Source organism: Alosa pseudoharengus, unplaced genomic scaffold (assembly GCF_046254945.1).
Source record: "Alosa pseudoharengus isolate Yale_2024_CS ecotype anadromous, Long Island Sound unplaced genomic scaffold, YU_APseudo_1.1 YU_APseudo_1.1_scf_12, whole genome shotgun sequence".
In the NCBI taxonomy this organism is placed as follows: domain Eukaryota; kingdom Metazoa; phylum Chordata; class Actinopteri; order Clupeiformes; family Clupeidae; genus Alosa; species Alosa pseudoharengus.
Window position 1 is genome coordinate 6,866,123 of NW_027468587.1, and position 27,934 is coordinate 6,894,056.

General features: G+C 39.8%; 1 protein-coding gene across 1 annotated transcript; it reads right to left on the reverse strand.

The window, feature by feature from the left end:
• Window positions 1-660: 660 nt before the first annotated feature.
• LOC143118811 (meprin A subunit beta-like) lies at window positions 661-27,706 on the reverse strand. Its single transcript, XM_076279927.1, has 13 exons — window positions 27,632-27,706; window positions 27,407-27,524; window positions 27,136-27,311; window positions 26,651-26,869; window positions 15,222-15,374; window positions 12,778-12,996; window positions 11,876-12,325; window positions 11,024-11,182; window positions 9,278-9,389; window positions 7,964-8,035; window positions 1,554-1,649; window positions 1,186-1,221; window positions 661-960 (listed from the first exon to the last, which is right to left on the reverse strand). The coding sequence occupies exons 2-13, from the start codon at window positions 27,520-27,522 to the stop codon at window positions 789-791; spliced, it is 1,980 nt and encodes a 659-aa protein (XP_076136042.1). The 5' UTR covers window positions 27,523-27,524; window positions 27,632-27,706; the 3' UTR covers window positions 661-788.
• Window positions 27,707-27,934: the final 228 nt, after the last annotated feature.

Consider the following 27,934-nt stretch of genomic DNA (forward strand, 5'->3'; position numbering starts at 1 on the left):
CATGCACCGTGTGTACTTGCATTGGCTAGTGTGTACTTAGAAGAAAGAACAGCCTGTTTGTATCAAGTTGAAAATCACCCAATAAGCTCTTATAGCAGGAGTCAAAAATTGTCCAGTGTATTGTATCTTTTCAGTGGGTCTAAAGAATTTCAGCCGTCAATGACGGATGCAAAGAGGTACATTGTATCATTCCGTAGACAACGGAGTTTTTCCTCACTTTTCATTGGCTAAAACTTTCATTTTTAATCTTTTTTTACATGAAGTACATGGCAAGGAGAAAATAGTTTTTGTGGAATCGATGTCATTATGTGGATTCATTATGTGGTTTGTTGGCAACAACTTTTTGATTACCCTACCATGCATCTCAAAACATGTGAACCAAGAAAACTGAGCCTAGTTGATACTTCCTTTACACAATGTGAACCAAGAAAACTGAGCCTAGTTGATATTTCCTTTACACAATGTGAACCAAGAAAACTGAGCCTAGTTGATATTTCCTTTAAGTAACATACTTCCTTTTAGTATTATACTCATATATGAGATATTTAGAAACATTTTTAAATCTACTTCATATTTAACCTACGTCATCACCACAAATCACCTCCAATTAGTCTCTTTGATATCAGTCTTTTTCATAGTCACGTGACAGTATAGAATCACCAAGTTTCAAACAGAAAGCTTTATTTCAGTATGCAAAGAATAATTGCTTTGGTGTAATATTTTTTGTATATAGGTTCTGTATTCAAACCAGGTCAAGAAAGAATCTGCAATGTCTGCAAAATCTATGTTTACTGCATTTGCATAAAAACCCTATTTTCTGCCGATGGTACATCACGCTTCGTCTTATTACAGCAACATGTACACAGCATCCCAAAAATAAAAATAAACAGTACAACTAACACAAGAACCCCTGGGGAGATCTTTGTCTTGTAGCATGTGACGGAAAAGATGTTATTACACCTATGGGAAAGAATTAAGAACACACAAGGTTATTTGCATTAATTGTCTCATCTATAAAAAGACAAATTCTTAGCTCCTAGGCGCCATATGACAAAAACTTAAGAACTTAACTTATTAACTGAACTACAAGTCACTCACTATTCATAGTGTCATTTATTTAACAAATCATGAATGTATTGTCTGTTTTTATTTTGTCTTGACACCAGACTGCATTCTCTACTTTACCTTTCAGGAGGGGTCACTGGTGGGTTGTCAGAAGCCCTGAGGAAAAGAACAAAACAAAAGATTTTATACATACATACATACATACATACATGTATGTCTGTGTGTGTGTCAAGTGATGCATTTTTATTGAAGACTGAGGCTGTCTCCATATTGCCACACTGCTGTCCTACTTACTGAATATGACTCACTATATTTCTACTAAAATCCAAATTTCTAACTAAGATCCAAATACAAGCAGTGTGCTATATGCCACTTTGGAAACAGTCTGAGACTTTAAAGGGCTTTCCAAAATCTCTGTTACACTGTAACATAAGGGTAACCTTCCTTGAGTATAATAACAGGTTATTATTTGGGTTACATTTCTGTACCTGACAGTTGAGGATATTGGATTTTGCGAATCAACAGTGGTGCGTTTTCCAGTGATGGTGGTGGTTGTTTGGGTGGTGACTCTGTTAGTAGAAGGCCTGTGGGGTGTACTACGAATGTCGATTAGTGGGTAGCGAGGTATGTTGCGCTCAAAGCCAGGCTATGCTGTCACACGAAAGTGGATCTGTTTTAGTGTCGCTATATCACCATGGTATCTTATGCTGTCAACCAAACCTGGTCGGGAGGAGGTTATGTGCTAAGTTATAGCTCAAATCGTGTAATCTACTGCACACTGACCAATCAATTGTCTTAAAAACGAAGTTCTCACGTGTAGGATTCTGTCATATATCTTGCAGGTGGAGCTCCGCCTCTACTAACATTTTGGGTTTCGAATGCGCTTTAATAGTGCTGTGCGTGCAAATATCCCACTATGGACGTGCATACCATACAACAACTGATGACAATTGATTTATTTGATGTTATAGGTTAGACACAAAAAATCACCGCAGTGTAGATTAAGCTATCGCTCATGAATGCGGAAGTAATTGTTTTTAATTGTTTTTAGAGGCGGTCTTGAGCATCTCCACGTTACACGATTGGCCAAAGTCATCCCAACACCGAGAACGCGCACAGATCTGAGCTGAAAGCCTAGTTTGACAAATATATCACATAACTGCAATCGTAGTATCACTTAACGTATACCCCTGAGCCAAGGCTTTGTCAAGCCTCGATATGTCTACATAGCCTAGATATGTCTAACGTGCTTCGTAGTATACCCCACTGGAGGAGTAGAGTTATAATAAACAAAATAGTGTTGAATATGTTAAGTATGCAATGCACAGGTACTGTAGGCATAACCATGATCAAAAATGATCTTATCATGAGTTCATCAGCAACAAACCTATTAGATTAGAATGATATTCAATTGACCGATCCCAAGCCACGCCCCCTTTTAATATGTCACAATGAGGACTTCGGAGGACGTCGGTCAACCTCGGTCAATTTTGAATTTTCTAGTGTCCATTCTGTATGACAATACTCCGGTTATGCGAATGCTATAATGCTTCTTTTGCGAGTAGCCTAAGTAACTAAATAACTAAAGAGCTCAAAAAGGTTCAAAGATAAGCCTGGGATACTTGTAGAAGTGACATCCGATATCCTGACCGTGTGAAACGTTGACACACATAGCATAGGCCTAACTTTGCATAACTTTGGATAGCTACTTTTCAGTAAAGAAATCTGAGTGTGTACGAAAATGTTGCCTTTATTTGTGTTCATAACTACACACAACAACATAACTAAATCTGGTTTCCACTGATGAAACGACAACATAAGCAAAAAATTATACCTACCTTGCAGGAACTGAACTCGCACATTCATACGAAAGACGCACAAAAGGCTACAGTACATGCACCTTCAATCACGTATCGCCTTACACACAACAAGAATAAGCTTACTTTCAGCTTTGCTACCTTGCCATGTTTAACTTGGGATAGAAGGAAGACTGTTCACAGAAATAAGCTAATGATCATTTTTTCAACAAACGCAATAATAGCCTACTGCATGGCTGAACGAGAGATAGCCAATGTCTTCTAAAGATCGAATCGTGCAAATTCAAAACTATGCCTTGCTATATAGGCTATGCAGTCTCGAAATCGCCAATATTAGACCTAGGCTACTACATTGCCTATGTTTAAATTAATTATAGCATAAGCGGGCACTGATGAAGTCTAGTGCAAGACAAATCACGTCTGCAAACATATGTCATGCGTGATATGGGTTTGAACTCGGAGTGGTTTCTTTTCAATACACTTGTATCTTGTTTATTTGAACTCTTCCTTCTAAAGCAGCCATTCAAAATAATAAGTAGGCTATCGGCCTACCGAAGAGAAGCTATCTCTCCACCCCAACATGAGCTGCTTAACAGGCTAGTCACTCTCCTAAGTTGCGTGGGAACTTGGATCTGCAGCACTTGGTCCCGTTTTATTAATCCTCAAAATATGGTTAGATTTTGTTATGGACACGTCGACACCATATTTTTGCACAGTCTGTTTATTGAATCAGAGTCACATCTGCAGCAAATACGGTAAACTACCTGCTCGTGATAACGTGCTAATTGTTTATCCCCAGTTAACATGCATCCCATAAGATCCACGACACCGGATTGGTTTGTCCTCAATTTGTGGTGTTCCACCTCGTTGATAACAGCGGACATTGTGAATGTGGCCATCTGCATACTGAAGGCTTTTCTGACCTCTGTTTTTTGAATATATATATATTACTTGACGCCCAGAAATCCAGCATACTGTTGCACTCGGCTAAATGGGGGTGCTGCGTCCCCATGTTGAACACTAAAGGTGTTCGAGTCGTGACTCACTCGGATCTTTCACCCGTGTCTTTAAATTAACCCATGAGTCGCGAGTCTCTAGTATCATTAACTCGGATCAGTTGAGTCCTACTACAATTCAATCTAAAACGATAAACAGGGCCACACAAAACTCTTGCAACATTAGCTAGCCTCCTAGCCCTAGCCATCGTCTGCCAAAAATGTAACAATTTCGTAGGCAACCACAACTCCACAAATCAACTGCAACTGAGTGAGCAGGCAGTCCGAGATAACTGGTTAACTTCCCGCAGAGCCGGAAACATTGCAGACTCACAGACCATGGGACTCAGATTGGAGCGGCTGAGTAGCAATCCGGGTTAGTCGGATCAGCCGGCCGGTTAGGCTACGTTGAGTAGGCCTACGAGTCAGTCGAATCAGCCGGCTACGTTGTCATGAGTGGATCTGCGAGAGCGAGTAGCTCCTCCTCGAGGTGAAAAGCAATTCCACAACAAAAGCCATTTCTTTCACTTCTGAAATAACATTCAATGTTCTGCATGTAGCCTAGACATAATTCGATTTGGTGTGTAGATGTAGTATATTAAAATGCAATTAGGTCGTGCACTGCACGCTCATGGAGCTGCTTGAGTAGCCTATCTACCCGGGTCAGTCGAATCAGCTGGGCGGGCCGGTTAGGTTGTTATGAGTGCGAGTCAGCCGAATGCTTTCACTTCTGAAATAACATATGTTCTGCATGCATAGCCTACTTTAAAATGCAATTAGGTCGCGAAGACAGTCCGAAACATTGCAAGCTCTGTATGGAGAGTAGGCTAGCCAGTCGGATCAGCCAAGCGGGCCGGTTACGTTGTTGTTATGAGTGCGAGTCAGCCGAATCAGCCGGCTACGTTGTCATGAGTGGATCTTTAGAGGAGCGAGTAACTCCTCGTCAAGGTTAAAAGAAAATCCACAACAAAAGCCATGCTTTCACTTCTGAAATAACATATTCTGCACGCATAGCCTACTTTAAAATGCAATTAGGTCGCGAAGATAGTCCGAAACATTGCAAGCTAGGAGAGTAGCCAGTCGGATAAGCCAAGCGGGCCGGTGTTCCAGTTTAGATGGTGAGCAGGTTAACTTGTGATATTTGCATAAAATCCGTGAATATTCAACAAGACCCTGCTTACTTGTTAACAACGCTTTGCTCTGCTTTCGCCCTTCCAGTGCTGGAGATTCACAATTTCACAAGCCTGCAGTGCACGACAGAATATGAAGCAAAATCTTGCCGAAAACATGCGGGAATCGCTATGTAGCCTATAATGCATGTCTGCTTAAGCATCCACACAAAATGTTGTGCAAACAGAAAATGTGTCAAAGTAAATCAGCTAAGGTTTTGTTGGGTTTCGAACATGAGTCTCACTGAGGCAAAATGTTCTTAGCAGTAAGCACTATCACCACTACGCCACAGAGAGCAACGCTTGTTATTAGTATATTAGACTAGTGTACTAGCTTACTAGCTATCCTGATTTCCATGTTAACTGGTGATAGCCTATAACATGAGCAAACACAGCGAATGCATGCCTTGAATAATGCAGATTAATTTTGCCTCAGTAATTTTGCATCACAAACAGTAACAAATGACCCCATCAGATGTTGCTCGTTTTTTGTGCAGAGAGCAAAAATTATGAAGATCACTTGGGCCTCGAACTGCTCACTAAAATAGCAAGCTAGCAGCAATAGTCCACGCTGCTAACCAATTGCACCACTGGTTACTTTGTATCTATGCAATAGCATGGTGTTCCTATTAAATGAATGTAGGTCTATGTTGTCTTGTGACAGCTTATTTGTCAATTGATCAAGATATTCATTATAGCAAACATCTAGGCTAAGTGAATGTTTTGCAACAGGCTGCTGAACGAGCAGTAAGTAGGCTAAACTATTTTCTAATTTAGGCTACGTGGGAATCTGAAACAGCAACATCTGTCATCAAACTCTCTAGCTACATCAAAGTTTTGTAATATATGCTACCGTGATAACCATTTTGTGTCGTCAAATTAGGACCAACAAATTAAATAATATTTAACTCTGAGAAAATAAGTTTCATGTGTTCACTTCAAATCATTAGACAGCTCACTGCATAACTTCAGAGACATGACACGAAGTTATTATAATTTTTGCACATGACTGACGTATTTCATATTATTAACCCCCAAAACGGAATAAAGTGTTAGTGGGACATGCCAGTTTGTTGTACATCAGTTTTGGTATGTGAGGCAAAGATGAACCTATTTTGTTGTTTTGAGGCTTGCATATGCCCATGTTAAATTGTGATGGCACCAGTTAACATGGGCGTATATTTCTCACTTATGTTAACCTGTGTTAACTTTGACTAACAGTTCAATATATACATAGAAATCTGGCATTGATTTCAGCGGCTCGTAGTGTAGGGGTATAGACGATGTAGAAGCTAATCCAATCAACTTTCTTGTCCATGCGTGGTTCGAATCCCAGCTAGATCGCTAGTTTTATTTTTCCATTCATTCAGTATGTGTCATATTTGTGGATAATGCTTAAACGGACATGTATTAGACATACACTGGTGATGTTTTCAGCGATATCCGTTATATTGTCTCACTTGCAAACACTTCGTGAAAATGTAGCCTAATATAAACCTGCACTATCGGAGGCAGAGCAGATTAAGAAGTAGGCAGGGTCTTGTTGAATATTCACTGATTTTATGCAAATATCACCAGTTAAACTGCTCACCATCTAAACTGGAACACCGGTTACGTTGTTGTTATGAGTTTCGAGTCAGCCGAATCAGCCGGCTACGTTGTCATGAGTGGATCTTTAGAGGAGCGAGTAACTCCTCGTCAAGGTTAAAAGAAAATCCACAACAAAAGCCATGCTTTCACTTCTGAAATAACATATATTCTGCACGCATAGCCTACTTTAAAATGCAATTAGGTCGCGAAGACAGTCCGAAACATTGCAAGCTCTGTATACAGTTGCTTGAGTAGGCCTACCTGGGTGATTTGGATCAGCCGAGCGGACCGGTTACATTATGTTGTTATGAGTGCGAGTCAGTCGAATCAGCCGGCTACATTGTCATGAGTGGATCTGTAGACGAGCAAGTAGCCTAGTTTCTACTCGTGTCAAGGTGATAATAATATAGGCCTAATGAGAATAGTAGGCTAGTAGTAGTAGTAATAATAATAATAATAATAATAACAATAATAATAATGTATTCACTGCAGGGCATTTCTACGTTCCTGTTTCTATGTCTACATTGAAAGTCAATTGCTTAGGCTAGGTTAAGACAATAAATAAACAGTCTGGCTCAAACTGCTTTCTTTCCCGTGAGTGGGTGGAGGTTTTGATGCTATATTAGGCTATTTTATATTATATTATATGATATTATATTAGGCTACCTAACATGATATATATATATATATAGCTATGATTAATAGGCTAATAATATTAGTTGCCTAGTATTAGCTGCATATAATACCTATTAGAATAGATTCCTAGTAGCCTACTATTAGTATATAGTAGTGGTAATAAACATTGTAGCAGAGTAGCATTAGACCTAGGCAAATTTTCTATTGTTAACAAAACAACAACAAATAATTAATTATTATAATATAGGCTACCCTCTCTGTCAATAAGATCAAAGTTTCTGAACATGAGCACCAAAAAGATGAACAATGTGTGGATGCACTTTGACCAGGAGAGCAAAACTCTTAGGCTAAATGCAAGTACTGCAAAAACCTGGTTTCAAATCATGGAGGATCCACATCCAACATGAGAAGGCACTTAACGAAATGAAGCACCCCACTGCACTGCTTGAACGTAGGACTGAATTTCTTTGCGATTTAGCAATACTGACTCAAGTGACTCAAGTGACTCGTTCAACCCGGATCAGTTTAGTGAGTGACTCAGAATAACCCGGATCCTTAAAAGGAATCGAGTTTGACAGGCCTATTGAACACGCGTTCTCCCACACTTTCCTGCAAACTTGTCCGACTTAGCAACAGTAACTATGGGACTGACAATGGGAGGAGGGGCTTGGGATCGGTCAATTAATCTCACCTGAGGGTTGAAGCAGTTGTTGATGATGTTGTTGTGGTTGGAGGGTGGGTTGAGGTTGTGGTAATGGGAATTCTGGAGAAGTTCACAGAGATTATGCAAAATGTCAGATGAGACATCTTCATTCAAGACTGAGGCTGTCTCCGAATTGTCACACTGCTGCCCTACTTACTGACTATGACTCACTACCTTTCTATTAAGATCCAAATATGAGCAGTGTGCAGTATGCCATTTCGGAAACAGCCAGAGACTTTAAAAAAGGCTTTCCAACATGCTACATCATTTCGAGGTTATACCTGAAGCTGTACCATGATTTTTAAGGTGTTTCCCAGAATGCTCCTTACTTTCCTATTCATTTGGCTGATGTTTTAATCCAAGTTGTTTGGGTTACATTTATGTACAGTTGATAATGTTGCTTTATATATATATATTATATATAAATATGTCAATTATTACAAGGCCTCAAGGGCACAACAGTGACAATTGGAAAAATAATCCACAACTTCAACTTGTCTGGCTACAGCATGCTAGCCCAGCTCCTCAGACACTACACTACCATGGTACTGTGACGGGGTGATTTTCTGTGTTTGTGTTTGTTACGTCTTTGTGTCCTGGTGGTGGGCTTGTGGTATGACATGCTACGTTCACTTGTCTCTGGTTTGTCATAAGTGATGATGAGTGCGGGTGTAATTGTCACAGGTGTGGTGAATAAGGTAATTATTGGCCTGGGTTTTTAAGTGACCAGACGGGACAGTGACAGTTTTTGTTTCTAATCTTCCGTTTGATCCCTGGCAGAGAAACGAGTCGAAAATAGACTGGACATGTTGTAAACTGTGTCCGGCCTCCTTTCAGGGGAGGCTTCGCTAGCGCAGTGGTCATAATTAAGATGTTCATTTTAATCCCTTTCAAATACAAAAATACTCATATTATCCTTATCCAATCTGAGTGACACAATAATTGATTCCAGAAATATGAATTAATTACCTTGTGGTATTCTTATAGGCAGGTTTCTTTTAGAGAACTCTTAACAGATGGTTTGTTCCAATGAAATAAATTACTTTAATAAATTATACCTTTCAAGTCTGAGACACTGTACCTGGGAAACCCCACCTCTGCCCCTCTGACTAGTTCCTTATAAGAATTATGTCAAAACTATTGCATGTCAAGATTGTTTGTGCTCACAGCAAATCCACTTGCATGTGACCACTTGATGAAAGCCCCTGGTCCATCCATTTTTTCAGACAATGAAACTCATCTGCATGTTTATGAAAACATTGTAAGTTCTTTGGTTCAGTATGTAGCCTACAGGAAGCTTACTTTGTTCCACATGGCCCATCGTCTTTAGTTGGTGGCAGAGGAGACACAGAAATAGACTTCCCTTTCACAGTGGGGCATCGGAGGTTATTCATGTAACGCAGGCGGGAGATGTCTGCAAGCAAAAGAACAAAGCAGTACTGGTATTTCAGCTGTAAACTCAATGAAAGATAACACTTCTGTGTAAGTCTCTGGAATCATTTTAGAAATGCAGACATTGAGGTGGAATAGAGAAAAAGGGCTGTTTTGATACAGTACAGAAAAATGTGTATCAAAAGAGTTTTAATCTGCTAATCCAGGCACCATGCAAAGCTATCCAAATGTTGTTAAACTATCAAAACAATAAGCCTTGTACTGCAATTTTCCAGCCAACAGCGATGGTCTTTTTCACCCCCACCGTCGACTTCAAGACAGCGCTGCCTGGAAGGCGCAAGGTTTAGGATTAGGGTTAAGGTTAAGGTTAGGTGCCTTGAAGTCGACAGTGGGGGACAATCAAGCACCAACTGCAGCATCAAAATGTTGTTAGAACTCTCTGATAAAGAACCATGTGAAAGGCTAGCTTTATCTGCTAGAGGCCTTGGTTATTTTCACGCTATATTTTATTTTCAGGACAGTGTATGCTAGTCATATACTGTAAGGGTATGAAAGATGCGATAACTCTCTCCCTCTGCATTTGTGACCTGTAGTGACCTGCGCTTGCACATACACAGATGTCATATAGCCCAAAGAACAGTTGAGTGGTGCATGCTCTAAACTTTTGAATTATTGATATGGAAAGAAAATTAATTTGGGGCATAATTACATTATAATGCCAGCCTAAAGTTGTAGACAATGTAGAGATTTGCTGTAATTTAAACTAGATCACTCAATAATTCTACTGTAATTCTACCTTCTAAAGGAGCTCTGTGAGCAATTCAACAGAGATGACGGATTTTTTTAAGCTGATTTGCTTACTATAGCATTTCTATGGAGAAAGGCAAAAGAGCTCCTCTTTCACAAAGTATTTGACTCTGTCAGGTTTTTGGCAGGAAGACTCAAGTGCAGGACTCATTGAAGGCAGAATCTTCAGACTAACACACTTTGCTGAACTGCAAACTTACAGTACAAATTAACAAACTTACTACAGCCAGGACTCGGCCAGGATGAACAGAGGGACAAACAACAGAGGAACAGGGGGGTAGAAATACACAGACTAATTAACAGAAATACAGAGGACTGGATGGAAACCAACAAGACAATAATGGGGAACAGGTGGGAGCAGAAAATGGAGGGAAAACTAACAAGACAGGAAGTACAGACCAAATGAGGAGATGGGCGGAGACAAAGAGAGGTGACAGACAGGTAAACACAAAGCACATAGGGAACAAGGAAACCAGAACACAAACACAAAGCAATTCGCCTTGTTCACCCGGCTGCCATAACGAAGCTGAGGGGTACACTTGCCATTACACCTCAGTCCAGCAGATGGTGGTGGTAATGCACTCCTTTGCAAACTGCCAAAAAAAGCTCACCGATTAAAGAAGAAGGGTTCACTGGCCTGTTCTTCTTCTTCAGTGAATTGTTTTTTAGCAGTTTGCAAACGGAGTGCATTACCACCACCATCTGCTGGACTGAGGTGTAATGGCAAGTGTACCCCTCAGACTTGTAATGGCCGCCGGCGAATAGTAGCGAATAAGGCGAATAGAGAGATAATACAGGCATAATACATTCAGTCCAGGTCAGATCCTGGCAGACTCCATTGACACTCACCTTCCATTGAAATAAGGAGAAATGCGTCACCTCCTTTGAGGAAATCTCTGGATCTGAGCTGAGTGGTAGTCATGACCAGACCATGAGGCCACACCTTATTAGCATAATAGAATCCATGCATATTCAGAGATCCCCAATCACTTGGCCTGCCGAAATATTCTGTTTTTAAAAAAAAGGAAATTCAGATTAATTGATTATTAATGCATATTAGGGGTTACAAGCACAGAGATTATTTGCGTTCATTCACTCCTCATACCTATAAGTCTTGATTGACCATTTCATAGGTTATAAATATGGCATATTGTAGAAGTAGAACATGTACATGTGTTTGTACATTGACAAATATAACGGCATAATTTTGTACTCTGACGCAAGGGTTACAATTAAAAAACATACCCTGAAAAAAGCCAAATTTCCCCAATAATGTTCGAATGACTGAATAAAAATCCTACTAATAGGATTTTTATTCTATTCTCTTCTATTCTATAGCTATTTTTACTAATAGCTTATTCATCCTGAAAATAAGTTGTTGCATGGGACTCGTTAAGTGCTGCTTACATCTTGTGGCAGTACGTCTTCACCACTGTGCTTTATTTGCACTTTTCATTATAGACCAGGTTTTCTTGGTCAGTGGCGTAATGATTTTTAGTGGGTGTAGTGTTTTTTGTATCAAGTGCCAAATCACACCAAGCTGTAGCTGCCTACAGTATTAGTTTTAACCTTCAAAGAGAATAAATTATTTACAGCGTGACATCTTCAATCCTCAAAGTAACGTCATACTTTTTATGATGATTTAATTTTTCCACCATATATGTGATGGGAAAAGATAAAGAAAAACTGAAAAAAGCTTACGTGAAGTTATCAATGATGGACTGGTGGTTATACTACTTTGTTTAGACATGCGCTTTTGGATGTGTGGGTTCTGGTCCAGCAGTATGAAGGTTATTTGCCTCCAAGCACAGGGCCACTGCAGATAGTCATCAAAAATTCCTGACACAAGGCGAGCAAAGACAACTAAATTATCTCTGGTCAGGACTGCTGCAATTTGGTAACTGTAGTCATCGCTAGAGTAGTACTTGGGGCTGAACATAACAGATGAGTTAGTGTTGGCATTTAACTGTCCTTCAAAGTTCCTGATCTGCCATGTGTGATGGGGGCATTCAGTCTCTGACAGGTTCATGTCGTCCACAGAGAAGCCACCGCTGGATGTCCCTCGTCCTTTGCAGGCCTCAAACTCCACCTGGAAGGTCTTAGTGGCGTTCAGGGGAACATGGAAGAGCTGCCAGTAGTCAGCTGGAGAACCTGTAAGTGGAGGCAACGGACAATAATTGGTTTTGGCAGTCTTCTTACTCAGGGATGTAGTGGTAAAATAAGAGGTGGGTAAACTATGAATTCTGTGAGGTGGACTGCACCATGCAGTATCAGATTTTTCAGAACATGTTTGATAATGGTGGAGGTTATTGTCCAATTTTTATAACAATATCAGTTGGATGGGAATGGTTCCTAGAGTGTATTGTGAATGTGGATAATACAGTGTGATTTTTGAATGTTAAAGTTGCAATTGGTGAATAAACTCTTTTGAGAGGTGGATAAACTCTAATAAGAGGTGGATAAACTCTATTTCTGAAATTTCAGAGGTGGATAAACTGTGTTTACTTGCATCAACCCTCCATTAATTCCCTGTTATTACTCTCTTATTTATTGCAATTACCTACTCATATATATACACATATGGCAGAACCAAAATAAAGCACCTTTTATTTGGCCCATAAGTCTGCGCGTTCCCTTCATGTCATCAAGACCATCAAACTCTCTTATCCAGATGTTGAGCTGGTCAGACCAACTCCCACTGTGGTAGTAGAAGAACTCAAGGCACTGGACCTTGCAGCTTCTTCTAGGGGTCATCCTCCTGGTCTCCATTTTAGCTGAGTCTCCAATTCTACCTCTCTTGGTGCTGAAGTGCATGAAGAAACCTGTGTTTGGACAACAGCACCAACTGAATGAATTGGTAGGATAGGAATTTTGAATTCTGAAGTCTTGTTGGCTGTAATGTGATAATACTACAGTACTAATGTTCCAGTCACAAACAAATAATAATTACTTTTGTCTGTTCTATTGAAAAAAGATTCTAAAACTGATAGTTCTGGTCCTTGATTGTGATTGGTTGAATCCATAGACTGTATATATACAGTCTATGGTTGAATCGCGTTAGATGCCTTTGTAAAATGCAGCATAGACATACACCTTGACCGCATTTCATTCTATATTACTGCACTACCATAACTTGATAAAAAAGTTAAAGTAGCTGCATCTTGACGTTGCTTGGCAACCATTCAGATAGAGGAAATATATTTCTTGGCGGAAGAATGATTATCTAGGAATAACTCATTATCTTTCTAGTTGCTGTGCCTTTACTTTATTAAACTTTGCCAGGTATTCATAGTAAGCGTCTTAGAAAAGCAATAAGCAACTCCAGGCTGTAGGTTACACTGATTCTACAACAGCTAAGGGGGGTTTGAGGCACTCCGCTAGCGCGTCGTGCCTAAACACAGCGCATAAGATACCAATCACTAATAAGGTCGAGATTTTACTCAAGCGTCTGATGTTCATAACTTAAATAAATGCAAATGGTAGGCCTAGGCTAAACACAACCGTGCTTGACACTATTGTAGGCCTGTCATTTCCATGCAGTCAAAAACTCCCAAATTGTCCTGCTTGCCTATGTAAAATGTATATGACCACAGAAGTTCGTTTTCAAAAATCATTAGCCTATTTACAGGCTGCAGCCAACTTAAAACACGTCCAGATAAATCTAACCGTTGAACTTAATTTGTGCAATATGTTAATTGAAAACAATTTGCTTGATTTATAAAATAGCTGTAGTCCTATTATTTAGGCCTACTGTAAACCCTCAAATTATGGCAAGGGTCTTTTCTTTACTTATAGGCCGCGTAAGCACATGCCTTTATTTAATTAAGCTTTAGGCCTATTTACTTTGTATTATAGGCTGCGCAATTGTGCATCTTAAGCCTCTGGCAAGCTCAAAAGAGGGCAGCACGCAACTGAGCTTAGCGACGTGAGACCCGTGGTGTAAATATTAACTTTCAGTGTTTCACGATGTCTTTGTAAATTAGGCCTACGTTTAATTAAAAAGTGTTTCTTGCGTGCGTTCATTCTCTCATTCCCTCTCCAAAATGTTCCTGTTCTAGGCTGACCAAGTGCATGAACCCAGCATCGGTGCGCACGTCACATGAATCACAATTGAGACAATAGGTTGACCATATTGTACAACTGCAAAGCCTTATCATAGGCATGTTACATTCATGATGACATGAAAAATGGAACTTATAGAACGAAAATGACAAAGGCAGTCGGCTAAACGTTTTAAACTTGCGCAAAACTGATGAACCCAGCATCGGTGCGTCGCATACATTAAAACACAAATTGAAGCAACACTGACCAAAAACCTTTCCATAGGCATGCAACGTTTATGACATAAGAAGTGGAATATGAACGCATTTCATCACACCTGACAATTAAGCGGAGCTGTGGCTGTTCGCGATTTGACTGATTCTTGAGCTTCAGCGTGTTGTCTGTCTTGCATGCGCGTCTTTTTAATTAGATGGTGAGCGTAAACGAAGGAAAGCCCTCTAATCGGACGGGCAAGACTGACAAGTAGACGGGCCTAGGCCCGTCCGTGGTTGCGCGTAGGCCTATATGTCAAACAGATGCTTTATCTTTGACCTCCACAAATTAAGCTACAGTTAATTCCTTAGCCGTTTAAATAAATTTGCGTTTGCGATTGACAACCAGACAACGTTGTGATAAATAGGCTATAATACTAACTTTGTTCAAAATAGATACAATCAAGTTGACTTTGCAAAGTTGTGTAGGCTACCGCGCCAGTTGAAGTCTGCATGAACAGTTATTGCACAAGCCACCGTTTTGATTTGCTTAGGGTAACAATGCCCCTTAGCTGATGTAGAATCAGTAAGCGCTTTCAGATATAACCTCCGGAGTACATGCGGAGGTTTGTCAAACGGAGGTCCTACCCTTCGGATGATTCAGATATGATGCTAACCTGCGGACCTAATACTGACCTTATACGGACGTATACCTACGGACGTAACCTACGGCCTCTCTGTAGCAATCACACATACCCCTACAAAACAAATCTCTACAGAACACAGAATCTCACCCTGAGAGTGAGTGTCCAGAAGGGTGTGGTCAGAGTGGGGTCCTCCGACAGCTCGTCTCACTCTCTCCCATCGAACTGAACTCTTGGAGCAGACGCTCATTCCACACATGTCATCATCGAAGCTGCAGTGGTCCAGGAAGGAAATGGACTCATCTGTAAGCATACAGTACACATTTGGTTTTAGGAACAATGTTTAAACTATGGTTTAAGAGAAAATATAATAGGGCATTCTCATCGTGTTGACTGAAAATGTGTCATAGCTTCTCTGGTGTTCTTCTAGCTTCCACATTTTTTATCAGAGAGTGGCAAACAAAAAATCCAGTTCCTTTGACATGTAAATATGTAATTTAAAATGAAACATTGACTGAGCCCTCTGCATAATAAAGCAATCTATGGATGACGCTTTAGTCCGACCTCGCAATACAGATGCTATGAGTAGGGCCTCTAATAGTGCATATGGACTGGGACCTACTGATTCGTTTTTCAATTGCTACTTTACAGAACCCGTAAAGAATCATCGGTAACACTCCATAATAAGGTGCCATAATAAATAGCAAACTAGTAATTACCTAACCCTTTGTTAGGCTAATATTTGTTAATTGTTTCTAAAATATCTATTTGGCACAAGTTAATAGTTTTTTCATCATTGATTAAATATTAGTTGTTTGCACAAAATCTGCATGTTTTAACAAATCTATTAACTAATATTGTATTAATATTTGTTAATAGTTAACTAAATGTCTTTTTGGCACTAATTAGCAGTTATTGTTTACATCATTTAAATGTTAAATGTTTATTTACAAACTATATGCTAATATAAAAGTTAATGACATTATTATTTATTTATCAAGCTTTTCTGATTAGCTTTGTGGAAAATTTATGGATTTTATGGTTTATGGCTTTACTGTATGGTCTTGTGGGGTGTATAAGGCACCCTACTGCCAGTGGTTGGTTGTGTGAGAGTTTGCACACCTCTTCTTCCACTTCATCCTGTTGGCTGCCCTGTAATTGGTGACCCTCTGTCTAGTGTTTGAAAGTAGTGTACTCTTTGCCTTTGGAAGTACTATTTGGTTGCTGCTCGAATTTGGTGAAATTCAGGGGAGGTGGGTGTAACAGAGTTAGAAATGTAGTTTAGTGTTTGTATGTGATTTTTGCCGTAATTAAGCAGCTTTATTGAGATTGGTGTTTTGGAGCCCCCTTTGGAGAAACGGTATACTGCAGCTCTGCTGCGTTTTGTCCTTGTATTGTTGCCATAGCTGATCAGAAGCGGTATGCTTTGCATTGGGTAGGTTGACTGTATAAAGCACTCCCCACTTTGTTTTAATTTTAAATGTAAAATGTTGTTTAAGTTGAAAACTTCGATATGCCACCTGTATTATATTACTTTACATGTATTGTTAGGATTTGGGTGCAATTCTAGCAACTTAGAGAACGTTAATACATGGATTTATATGCCATGTCACGAAAACATGCGTGCGCAACCAAGAGGCAGAAAGCACCATAGAACAGCGTAGAGCAATGCTGTCCATGAAAAGAATAAAATTAGTTTTTGTGCTGAAAACTGCACCAATTCGAAATCACGATGGTTAGAGAATGATCATTGAGACAACAGAGGTATACAAAAAATTCCGATTGTAGCTTACAGCAGCCGACTATTTAGGTTAAGTTTATAACGTTGTGGACATAGACTGTATATACAGCAGTGGCGTAACTATAGTAGGTGCAGCAAGTGCAGTCGCACCAGGGCCCGTGACCTCCCGGGGCCCGTCGCTACCCCCGCCCTGCCTCCTTTTTTTTTTTTTTTTTTTAGAACTTTAGAATGTTAGAGCACGGAGAGTGAAGCGTCACTTTGACGATCTATCGGAAGATGAGCGCTTAACCGATGCAGAGAGATACTTCAAAGTGCAGGTATTTAATGCAACTCTGGACATCATAATCAGTCAGCTCTCCCAAAGATTTGCAAGTATGCGGGAAACTTGTCATGTGTTTGAGTCTTTACGTCCTATGACCATTCAACTCGCAGGTGATGATGAGCTGCTTGAAAAGGCAAGACGTTTGTCAGACCATTATAGCATTGCACCGACATTCCCAACACAACTCCTCTCATTCAGGTCTTGCTTTAAAGCAGAGATTTCACAGAAGTCATCTATTTTTCAACTTGCCAAAATGCTGGTGGTAGATTATGACAGTGTAACATCCACATTCGGGGAAGTGTGTACTCATGTTGTTTCTGACATTGCCTGTGACTGTGGCAACAGCTAAGCGATCTTTTTCCAAACTCAAACTTATTAAGACCTATACCTAAGGAGCAGCATGGGGCAGGAGAGGCTCCGTGGGTTAGCTATCCTGTCCATTGAAAATACAAGAGCCAGAGCATTAAATATTGGGAACATCGTTGACGATTTTGCACAACGAAAGGCTCATAAGATGGCCTTCTTCTAATGGCCTAATTCACGCATATTGGGGATTGTATGGTTTCTGGACGGTTAAATAAGTTAGGCTACATAAAGTTTTGTTTCTGCGCAGTGCGAGTTTATAAGCAAGCAATCTACGCTTGCAGTTTCAGCAGAGGGTTGAAGAGGCGCATTGAGTGTTCCCATAATTCCATGCGAGTTGATGTTAATGCAGTAATATTAGATTACCCTGGCCTGCAGGCTGTGAATAAAATTATTTTTTAATGTTTTGAAATTGTAATCTGTAACTACTAAACTACTTTGGTGCCTCAGGCCCTTTGCATAAACAATTGAAGTCACCCTTAATGTGTATTGCATGTATCAGAGCTAATTCATCCTGGGCCAAAGTACGTCGACATGGGGCCCGCGTAGCGCTCTCGCACCTGGGCCCACCATTGGTTTGTTACGCCACTGATATACAGTCTATGGTTGTGGACGGCCACCAAGCGTCTTCTGCCCCACGTCTGCGCGCGCATCTAGTTTTGTTGGTAAACGGGAAACCCGTGTATTAATGATTTCATTATGACCACGAGTTCATACACACTGAGTCTTACGTGACCAGCTGTAAACTCCGCTAGCAATTAATGTAGGCTAGTTTAGCTTAGTTAGTGTGCATGGAAAGTGCAATTCAGTCTAGTGCTGCCACTAACGACTAATTTTCTAACGACTAATCTTTCGACTAATTTTTCGATTAATCGACTAATCTAAACGACTATTTTTTTTTAAATCAAGTGTTTGTTATTTTGTTGTGTACGTTTTATTTTGAACTCAACTAAAGGGAAAACGTAAAATATATATCACCCTACTTTTGTTAGAAGCTGTATTACTGTAAGTAAACTGTTCAAAAACATTATGTATTAAAAAAAAACCCATTTAAAATGCTACCTTCAGATCTACAGTAATGTCAGACCTTTGATAGACTTTATTTGTATGCCAGTGTTGCCATCGACATAGACAACTTCTTTGACCTGAGGCCCGATCATGGCATACTTTGGGGTCATAGGCTCACCTACAGGGCCCCCCATCAAATTATCATTATATCACATCACAATTATTATTGTTATGCTATATTGTTATACATGCACTTCAAAGCAGCCAGTGTTTAAAGTGCTAACATTGTTCACAAAAAGTTTGAAAACATGCACATCAGAGGACTGCTTTACTAATGTAAAATATAATTAGAATAGTTCCATTGCTTTTGCATGGTTGCATTATAAATACTTCTCAAAACAACAGCAATTATATGGGTGTCATCGTTTTGGGATGTTTCCCTCATGCAAGCATCATATACTGGTAGGCAAATGGAAAGAATATTTACATATTTAATTATGCCACAAGCTTTTGGCCACGTTATTCAAATTTGATTATACAATACTCTAGATAGTGTATTATAGTCTGTGCTCTGTTTTTATGGAAGTTGCATAAATCCACATTGTTCTATTAAATGTAGTTTCATAATTAAATAGCTTTCCAATAGGTTGAATTGGAGATTTGCTACCAACGTTATCAAGTGGTTTCAGTTTCTCTCGCGCATTGAATGAACGCTCATACCACCATTTAATTGTATGCCTCTATGTTTGATGACACCAAATTAGCAAGTAATTCATACTGATTGCAGAAAAGTTTGTTTTCTTTTTCTGTCGGTTCGCGGTTCCTTGATCAATTACGCAGCAAATTATCAGACGAAGCCCCGGGAATAATTTCACTCCGCGGCTCCGGACCAGCATGTCCACGTTACGGCCGGTGCTGGTCCGCGCGGCCCATAGTTTGAGAAACGCTGGACTTTGTAAGGCGACAGGAGTTGAGGACTTTGCAAATGAGCCTAACATCAGCATGTTCAAAACAAGTAGGCTACAGGCACTTTGCGCGTCTTCACTTTATCAGTTGGCTTGAACGCTAAAAAAATATGCGTCGTGACTTATTGACCATGGGAAATGACGCGCACCTTGATTGTTGATATCACGGGCGGCGGCATGTTCGGTTTAACGTTTTTTTGTATGAATGAATTACAGTAATGACCCGCCGTTGCGTTGTCAACGTGAGACACTTCACTTAATTTATTTCAATTTCCACAATAGGCTACTATATTAGTCAGAGTCTGGACTAGCGTAACCTACTAGTTTAGCTCCCCCCACTTAGCTCTGCCTAATAATTAATTGCGCTGAAAGCAGGCAGGCACGCAGCTTTGCTGCTGGCGTTAACACTTGCGTGCATAGTGGGGTTTAAAACATGCCAAAGTCTTAGTAGCCTGTTTAACATCCAAAGACAGTCATTGTACTTTTCAAGAGTTAATAACATAGAGTTAATATAACATTACAGCCGTGTGAGCAGGGGCGTAGATTTGCGTGGGGACCGAAGGATGTGTCCCCACCAATGTCAAATTACGACTGAAATGTCCCCACCAATATTCAGGTTGAAATGGGGGAAAAAGCGCTCACATGCGCTACACAAAGAGTTAAATCATTTCTCACTTCAGTGCTGCGGATCGATCATCTCGTACAGATCTTGTAATGTGCAGTAGCCTATAAGGGTAAATCGCGCTGATTTGAGGTTACCTATAATAACTACCAGTGAGCCGCAGTCTCCTGCGCAGCATGCAGCGCTTCATCTTTACTTCACTACAAGCATGAAGTACGTCCAAATTCACCCATTCTTCTCTGTTGAACTCCTCGAGAAGTAGGCTACTCATCACACATGTGTCACATGAAAGAGCCTTTTCTCAGCTTTTAAACGGTGCTAGCTAGCCACTGTTTGCTGTAATAAACAGTTTGCGAGAAAAATAACTTCAAGAGATTTAATAATTATTCTCTGCGCCCATCTCCACATCCATTCGTCTCGGTGGAATATCGTAGGCCAGGGGCGCAGGAGGCACGGGGGACGTGGGGGATGTGTCCCACGCAGTGCTGAAGAGACAGCCGTCGTCCCCCTCACTTTTGATAAGGAAAAAAAGCCTTATATAGGCTAAATAAATAATAACCTATAGGGTTTGCGCTAACTATGTAAAACTCCCCATTAACAGCATCACATCACTAACCACAGCCATCTACAGTACTGTAAGACTGCACAATCTCATATTCACTCTGTTGGATATCTGAAGCCAGTTTGTCTACTAACAACCATCATTAGAGATGCTTTTCGTTTGGAGCGGCATACTGGTAGGCCATCAAAAGCATAACATTTTCGGTTTGGTTTGGGATCTAATTTACTTTTGGACTGTTTGATTATATTGCTAAATGTTGGGACTGATGGGCACTGAACTCTGGGAGATATTTGATGGTTCACTGTTATGTTTCATGCAGTTGAAAAAGTGTCGGGATTTCCACCGCTGTGTATTGCGAGACAAGGTAGCCATTCGTTGAATAGGGGTTGTGCTGTAATAGAAACCTTTTTGCGTAGCCAAGTAGCCTAAATTGAGTTATTGTTTAATTATGCATGATTTAGTAGGCTACTTTTTATTAAATTCGTAGGCTGGAATGCCTTGAGTCACGCAACATAAATGTAGTAGGCTTCAGCCTCTGACAATTAGCTCGAAAGGGGCGGCAAGACAATGAGCTTGAGAACGTGTGTTGGAGACCCATGGTAGGAAAACGACTTTATTAATCCAACCAACAATATAATAAAATATTAAGAAGAGGTGTTATTTCATTGACTTAAATCGAAGCAATGTCTTCTAGTGCTGGTGGACTGATGGCAATTGCTGGTATGGTATAGGCAAATATGGGAACCTGCCTTTATTTGTCCGGCCAGGGCTCGAATTACGTGGGAGCCAGAGGGAGCCGAGCTCCCATAGAGTGACGACTGGCTCCCATGAAAGCAACAAAGTCAAAAACCTGAGGGGGTCTCTCATATCTGAAGGTGTCTGGCATTGTAATTTAATCTTAAACAACCGCTCATTATCCATCCCTGTGCGATCTCTTACCATTGAAGACGTTAAATTAAAATATAGGCTACTACGGGACGTAGACCTACACTACGCTCTTGAACGCAGCATGACACTTCACCACCACACCACTAGACTATATGAGCAAACCGTATCGATTTGACAGCACTTGCAAATCTGAAGAAGTCACCCTGCTTTGATGTGAGTGTTTTGTCTATTTGCATAGGCGTTCATTGGGCTAGCCTACGTGGTTTGATACGTGCTGAAAAGTCCTGTTTGCTGTTGAACTTGCGCTTTACCTATTCTATGTTGATTGACAAAGCCATACATTATGGCCCATAATGCAGCCTACAATGATTGTGTTGTCTGATGATCTAGCTATCCTCTGCCATTCAGAGCTCCGGAAAGTTCCCAGCTATTTTGAAACACCTGTTAGCAATCTCTGATGTCGGAATATTCAATGGCTACCCGACAATATCTCAGTGCAAACTCCAAAATTGTTCGTCTATTAATTTTCCACGGTTCAACACATTAGCCTACTAGAACATAGTTTGGCTGGCTTTATTCATTTCTGCCAGTTAGTGCAGTGTAGTTTTTCCCCTGTGTATAAGTTACACTACATGCATTATTGTGTTTGACACTGAGGATAGCCTATCTGAGACGGTGGTCTGGTTTAAATGAGTTACGTTGTGAAATTGAGAATGGCACAGACTAAATCGTTTAGTCTATTTCTTTGTATTGTGAAATTGAAATGAGATATGGACTATTATAATCAATAATATGTTGAAATTAATTAAAAGTAATCAATTTCTATGAAAAGCTATGTCTGTTGTATGCTTGTGTCAAGGTAAAGCCTAGGCCTACCGTGCGCATATACTGTACTGCGCAAAAGCGCCACTTGCGCCTAGGCTAGGCATAATTTGAGGATTTATGGTAGCCTATCTCCTGCTCAATATGACATTAGCCGTTATGTTTATTGATAACAAACTCAACTAGCCTACTGATCAACTCGTTTTCACTAGCCTAACTATAAAATACAAGTAGGCCTATATAGGCCTACCCAAAGTTTTTGTTCTAAGACATTTATTTCAAACATAATTTCAAGACACAAATTGGATACTTCAGTTACCTTGGTGCATAAATCCCAGAGAGTAGGCGACCACACCCCAGAGTGATGGGCCTTTCTTACGCGTTCAGTGTGGGGTATAAACAAGCTGAGAATTTAGCGGTGTAACGCCTGGCTGTCACAGACATGGGGAGCTCTTTGAAGCTTGGGATAATGTGGTACAGTTACTACAGTAACAGTATTTTATTTTACTTCTTATGTAATATTTTTTTTTTCAATTTTATAAATGCTTTGTTTAAATGCTGTTGGAACAAATAGTTGATTATAAAGGCAACTTTCTGTTGCAATTTTCTGTGTGTTCTAGACTGGTAACTTGTTAAGCCAACATGTTCTAACATTGCATAAATATTAACTGCAGACACATAGTGGAGAGTTGATTTGGTTTATACCAGACAATTTAGGTACTGTAGGCCTAACTAGGCTATTTGATCATGTAGTCTTTGTTTGGATCATAGGCATGATGATTCATTCATGGCATCATAAAATATCAACATCATGTTGCTTTTAGAGTATTCTACCATTGGCCCAAGTAGTGTAAAATAAATCTAAAAAAATTAGTAGAATTGCACATAGCACATAGCGAGAAGCTGGTCTGAGGCAGATCTGGCATTGTGCTCATCTCACAGTTTTGACAATTTTAATCAAACAATATTTTGAAAACAATCAATGGTATTATCTTAATATTCTGGCAAGTTTAAAATATGATGGTCGAAAGTGGGCCAGAGGTGGCGATCCGATATCTGGAAATCTGATCTCACTATGGGTTTGTGTTCACAATTTGGTCCCCCTCACTTTCAAAATATCTCCTGCGCCCCTGTCGTAGGCCTACACACTCTTCACGCAACACATGACAAACCATATATCAGAATAAACAGCAGACCTTACCGAACACAAAGGTGTAATGCATTCCCGTGTATAGTTAGCTGTTCCAAAGTAATCCGGTTTTGAAATAAATTATAGCAAAATTCAACATGGTCTTTCGGCTGCATTTCTTAAAACTGAGCTGTGCTTACATCGCCTAGATATCTGTAAATATTAGAATCAGAGAATATACAGGCAGCTCATGTTTGTCAATGTAGCCTTAATGATTTCTTTTCACAAAATGCTAAGCATGCATGTATTTAAGTTTCTTAAAACTGAGCATGTTAAATGGGCATGATTTCATAACAGACCCAATAGAAAATAAATGTTAAATATAGCCTACATATCTGTAGCCTACATATTAAAATCAGATTATGTAGGCTACACAGTGTAGTTAGATCAAGTTGGACAGTAGCACATTTTAATCATGGATAGTAGTTGGACAGTAGCACATTTTAATCATTGTATATATTGGGGTGGTGGGGGGGGGGGGGGTAGTGGGTAGTGTCCCCACCAAAGCTCAGACCAAACCTACGCCCTTGGATTTAATAATTATTCTCTGCGCCCATCTCCACATCCATTCGTCTCGGTGGAATATCGTAGGTAGGCCACACTCTTCACACAACACATGACAAACCATATATCAGAAAAAACAGCAGACCTTACCGAACACAAAGGTGTAATGCATTCCCGTGTATAGTTAGCTGTTCCAGAGTAATCCGGTTTTGAAATAAATTATAGCAAAATTCAACATGGTCTTTCGGCTGCATTTCTTAAAACTGAGCTGTGCTTACATCGCCTAGATATCTGTAAATATTAGAATCAAAGAATATACAGGCAGCTCACGGTTAAGAGTTTGTCAATGTAGCCTTAATGATTTCTTTTCACGCATGCATGTATTTAAGTTTCTTAAAACTGAGCTGTGCTTAAATGGGCATGATTTCATAACAGACCAAATAGAAAATAAATGTTAAAATAGCCTACATATCTGTAGCCTACATATTAAAATCAGATTATGTAGGCTACACAGTGTAGTTAGATCAAGTTGGACAGTAGCACATTTTAATAATTTTAGTGGCTGGTGAGAGTTGAGTGTTTTTTTTTTTCGGGGGGGGTAGTGTCCCCACCAAAGCTCAGACCAAACCTACGCCCTTGCGTGTGAGACCAAAAATAAATAGGCGGTCAATAGTAAAACGACTCTTCGACTAAAAAAATTGCCGTCGACTAATTTTCATGGTCGATTAGGTCGACTAAGTCGACTAATCGCGGCAGCACTAATTCAGTCTAGCAGGAAATGAATGTACATTTAGTTTAGCATTATGTTTATGCATCACCTCCGTATGGTCTACGTCTGTGAATGTTTAGTGAGTCTTAGAATAATTCATTAACTGTCGTTCTTGCACCTGAACAATCCATGTGGCATGTCTCCCTTTATACTTGCTAGTAGGGCTGACAGTGATGGTATAGGAATGATGCATGTAATATTACGGAAGCGTATTGCTGCCACACTAAAATAAATAAAAAGTCTCAGTATTATGTAATTACGTTAAAAGTTTCTTGTTATAACAATATCTTTTTCACGTTTTAACAAGATATGTATCACGTTATTATATGAAATTATCACATTTTTTCATGATAATGATATTTTCACGTTATAACTTGAAAATATCATGTTATTTCAAGATATGATTTTTTCACGTTTTTACAAGATATTTATCACGTTTTTACATGAAATTATCACGTTATTTCAAAATAACGAAACTAAATGAAACAAGGCCACGAGAGCTCATGGCTGGCATAAATGATAGTCGTGTCTATGAACTTGCACCCTGACTGCTATTACACAGTGCTGCTTGATGACTTTGTTTTTGTGCATGTGTGTATGTGTGTATACTAACTAGACTACATGTGTGTGGTCAATCAGCTGACTGAGGAGCAGCGAAGAGGGATGTGTGTGTATCGGCAGAGAGCTGCTGAAAAGGAGGCCGATAGAGAGGTTCTGTGCAGGATAGCCTGCTCACACAGCCTGATAGTTCTGCTTTATCTTCTTATCAACACAATAAATGAAACGCTCGCTAACTTGACGCAAGAGGGAGAAAAGGCTTTGATAAATATGCGAATCTTCACGCAATGTGGGTGAATGTATAGAGCGGCTCGGTAGCCTGCATGTCAGGTCAGCGCTTTCTAAGGCTGTGGGGAAGGGACGCGGGGAGTGAGAAGTGAAGCGCTGCAGTCGCACAGTGCAGGCTGCTGGAGAGTACAGCAAAGAAAATATTCAAACAGCAATAGCATGCACTTTTTGAGATCACACTACAGTAATCAGCCCGGCCCCACCGGGAATCCTCCCGACTCTCCCGATTGCCACTCCGCTAGGCTAGCCATGCACACAGGTGCAGAATATTCTGGACAATGCTTGGGTGTTTGCATAGGCTATAGGCCTAAAACAATATCATCCACCGTGTTCAATAACGAGAATGTCTTGCAAGCTTAAAATAGAATTTGATTGAGTCGTGTAAACGAGCATATCCTATTCTTGCCTCTCGTTTCGTTTAGCCGACAAGAGTGGCAGCATGTCAAGGTAGCTCTGTTTTTTTTCTTGAATTTCCCCTTGGGGATCAATAAAGTAGCCTATCTATCTATCTATTGTAAGGGTCCTATGGGGAGTGGTTCATATTGGGATAGGCAGAAGCACAGTTTAATAACAATTAGTTAAATAATAATAAGTCATTAACTTTTCTATTAACATATAGTTTGTAAATAAACATTTAACATTTAAATGATGTAAGAAATAACTGTTAATTAGTGCCAAAAAGACATTTAGTTAACTATTAACACATATTAATAAAATATTAGTTAATAGATTTGTTAAAACATTAACATACAGATTTTATGCAAACAACTAATATTTAATTAATGATGAAAAGCTATTAACTTGTGGCAAATAGATATTTTAGTAACAATTAACACATATTAACAAAGGGTTAGGTAATTACTAGTTTGCTATTTATTATGGCACCTTATTATGGAGTGTTACTGAATCATCTGATGAACTTCCTAATTATAGTAGGTATTGGGTTTCCTTCTCAGCAACCAAGACATGGATACTTACTGCATCTGTAGAACTTGTTGAGCTCTTCGACATCATAATGGCTCATATCCAGTCTCTGTCCAATCACATCTTGGAACTCAGGTAGTTTAGTGATGATAGTAGATCCGTTGCCATTGCTGAAGGCATCTTTAGGGTAGTGCATGACTGAGAAGTAGTCATATGGGGTGTCCATGGTGCTGTTGGTATCGTTCGTTCTGATTTCAAAATTTTTCTCTTTTCCTGAGGGCACACAGTGATTGAAGAATCAATGCAGTGACACAAAACACAAGACAACAAGTGACACAAATGTGCTGTAGCATTACGTAAAGTGCTTTGGGTTGCACGTTAAGCTTTACAAATGTGCTATATAAACACTTATATACTCACTTCACACAACAAGGCAATAAAACAGAACACAGTAAAGGCATTTCTGCAGACCATTACACTGCACATATTGAGAAAGCTAACATCAGCATTTCATCTAGGCACTAGAAGAGAATAGAGACCTGCTTCAATGTTTCCCCAGTTGATTGAGATGTGATTGTCCCGGTCATATCTGGACTGCTCATGCCAGAAGCCCAATGCGTGCATGAGCTCATGCTCTACGGTGGCCACAGTGTCACAATCAGAGCCAATAGAAAGTTCCTGCTCCCACTCATTTTTTCCAACTTGCGACCAACATCTACAAAATGAGAACACTTTTGCTTACAACCAAACCATTTAATTGTCGAAATCCAATAATAAAATGCATCCATTGTAAATACTGTAGAGTCAAACCCTAGGGCCTTCTTGATTTCAATGTGTTGTTCATTCCAAAACTGGGGTCTGAAGTCAACACATGTTTTCAGCCTGAACTGTTCAAAAGCTCTCAAGATGACTCCTTTTGCATTCATATCTGAGCACAAAGACACACACCATCTTAACACAAATGAATAAATTACTAATTTGACTCATATTACTCTACTGGGTGGATTATGATGACTCCATAACAATAATCCTTACCGAGGCTCCAGTCCAAATCATAAGGGACGGGCAGGGGCCAACGGTGCAGTGCACTGCGAATGGACCTCCTTCTCCTAGTCTAAAATAAATCATCATCATATATGACCTCTGCACTACTGAATTTCAACAGCAAACAAATAACAAAAAGAAAGTCCACAGAGTAGGGAAAGACAGTTAAGGTCTCTCACCTTGGTAGCAGTCTGTGAAAGCAATGTAGAGTCATGTGAGAAGATGAGAAGAAAATGCATCAAAAAGTCAAGGGCCAACAGAAACCACCGGAATTATGTTAATTATTCTCTCTGA

Coding starts and splice junctions, on each gene's coding strand:
- LOC143118811 (XM_076279927.1), bottom strand. CDS start 27,522: ATGAATGCAAAAGGAGTCATCTTGAGAGCTTTTGAACAGTTCAGGCTG. Junction 11,183..11,875: donor TCCATCATTGATAACTTCAC/GTAAGCTTTTTT, acceptor TTTTAAAAACAG/AATATTTCGGCAGGCCAAGT. Junction 8,036..9,277: donor GATGGGCCATGTGGAACAAA/GTAAGCTTCCTG, acceptor GAACTTCTCCAG/AATTCCCATTACCACAACCT.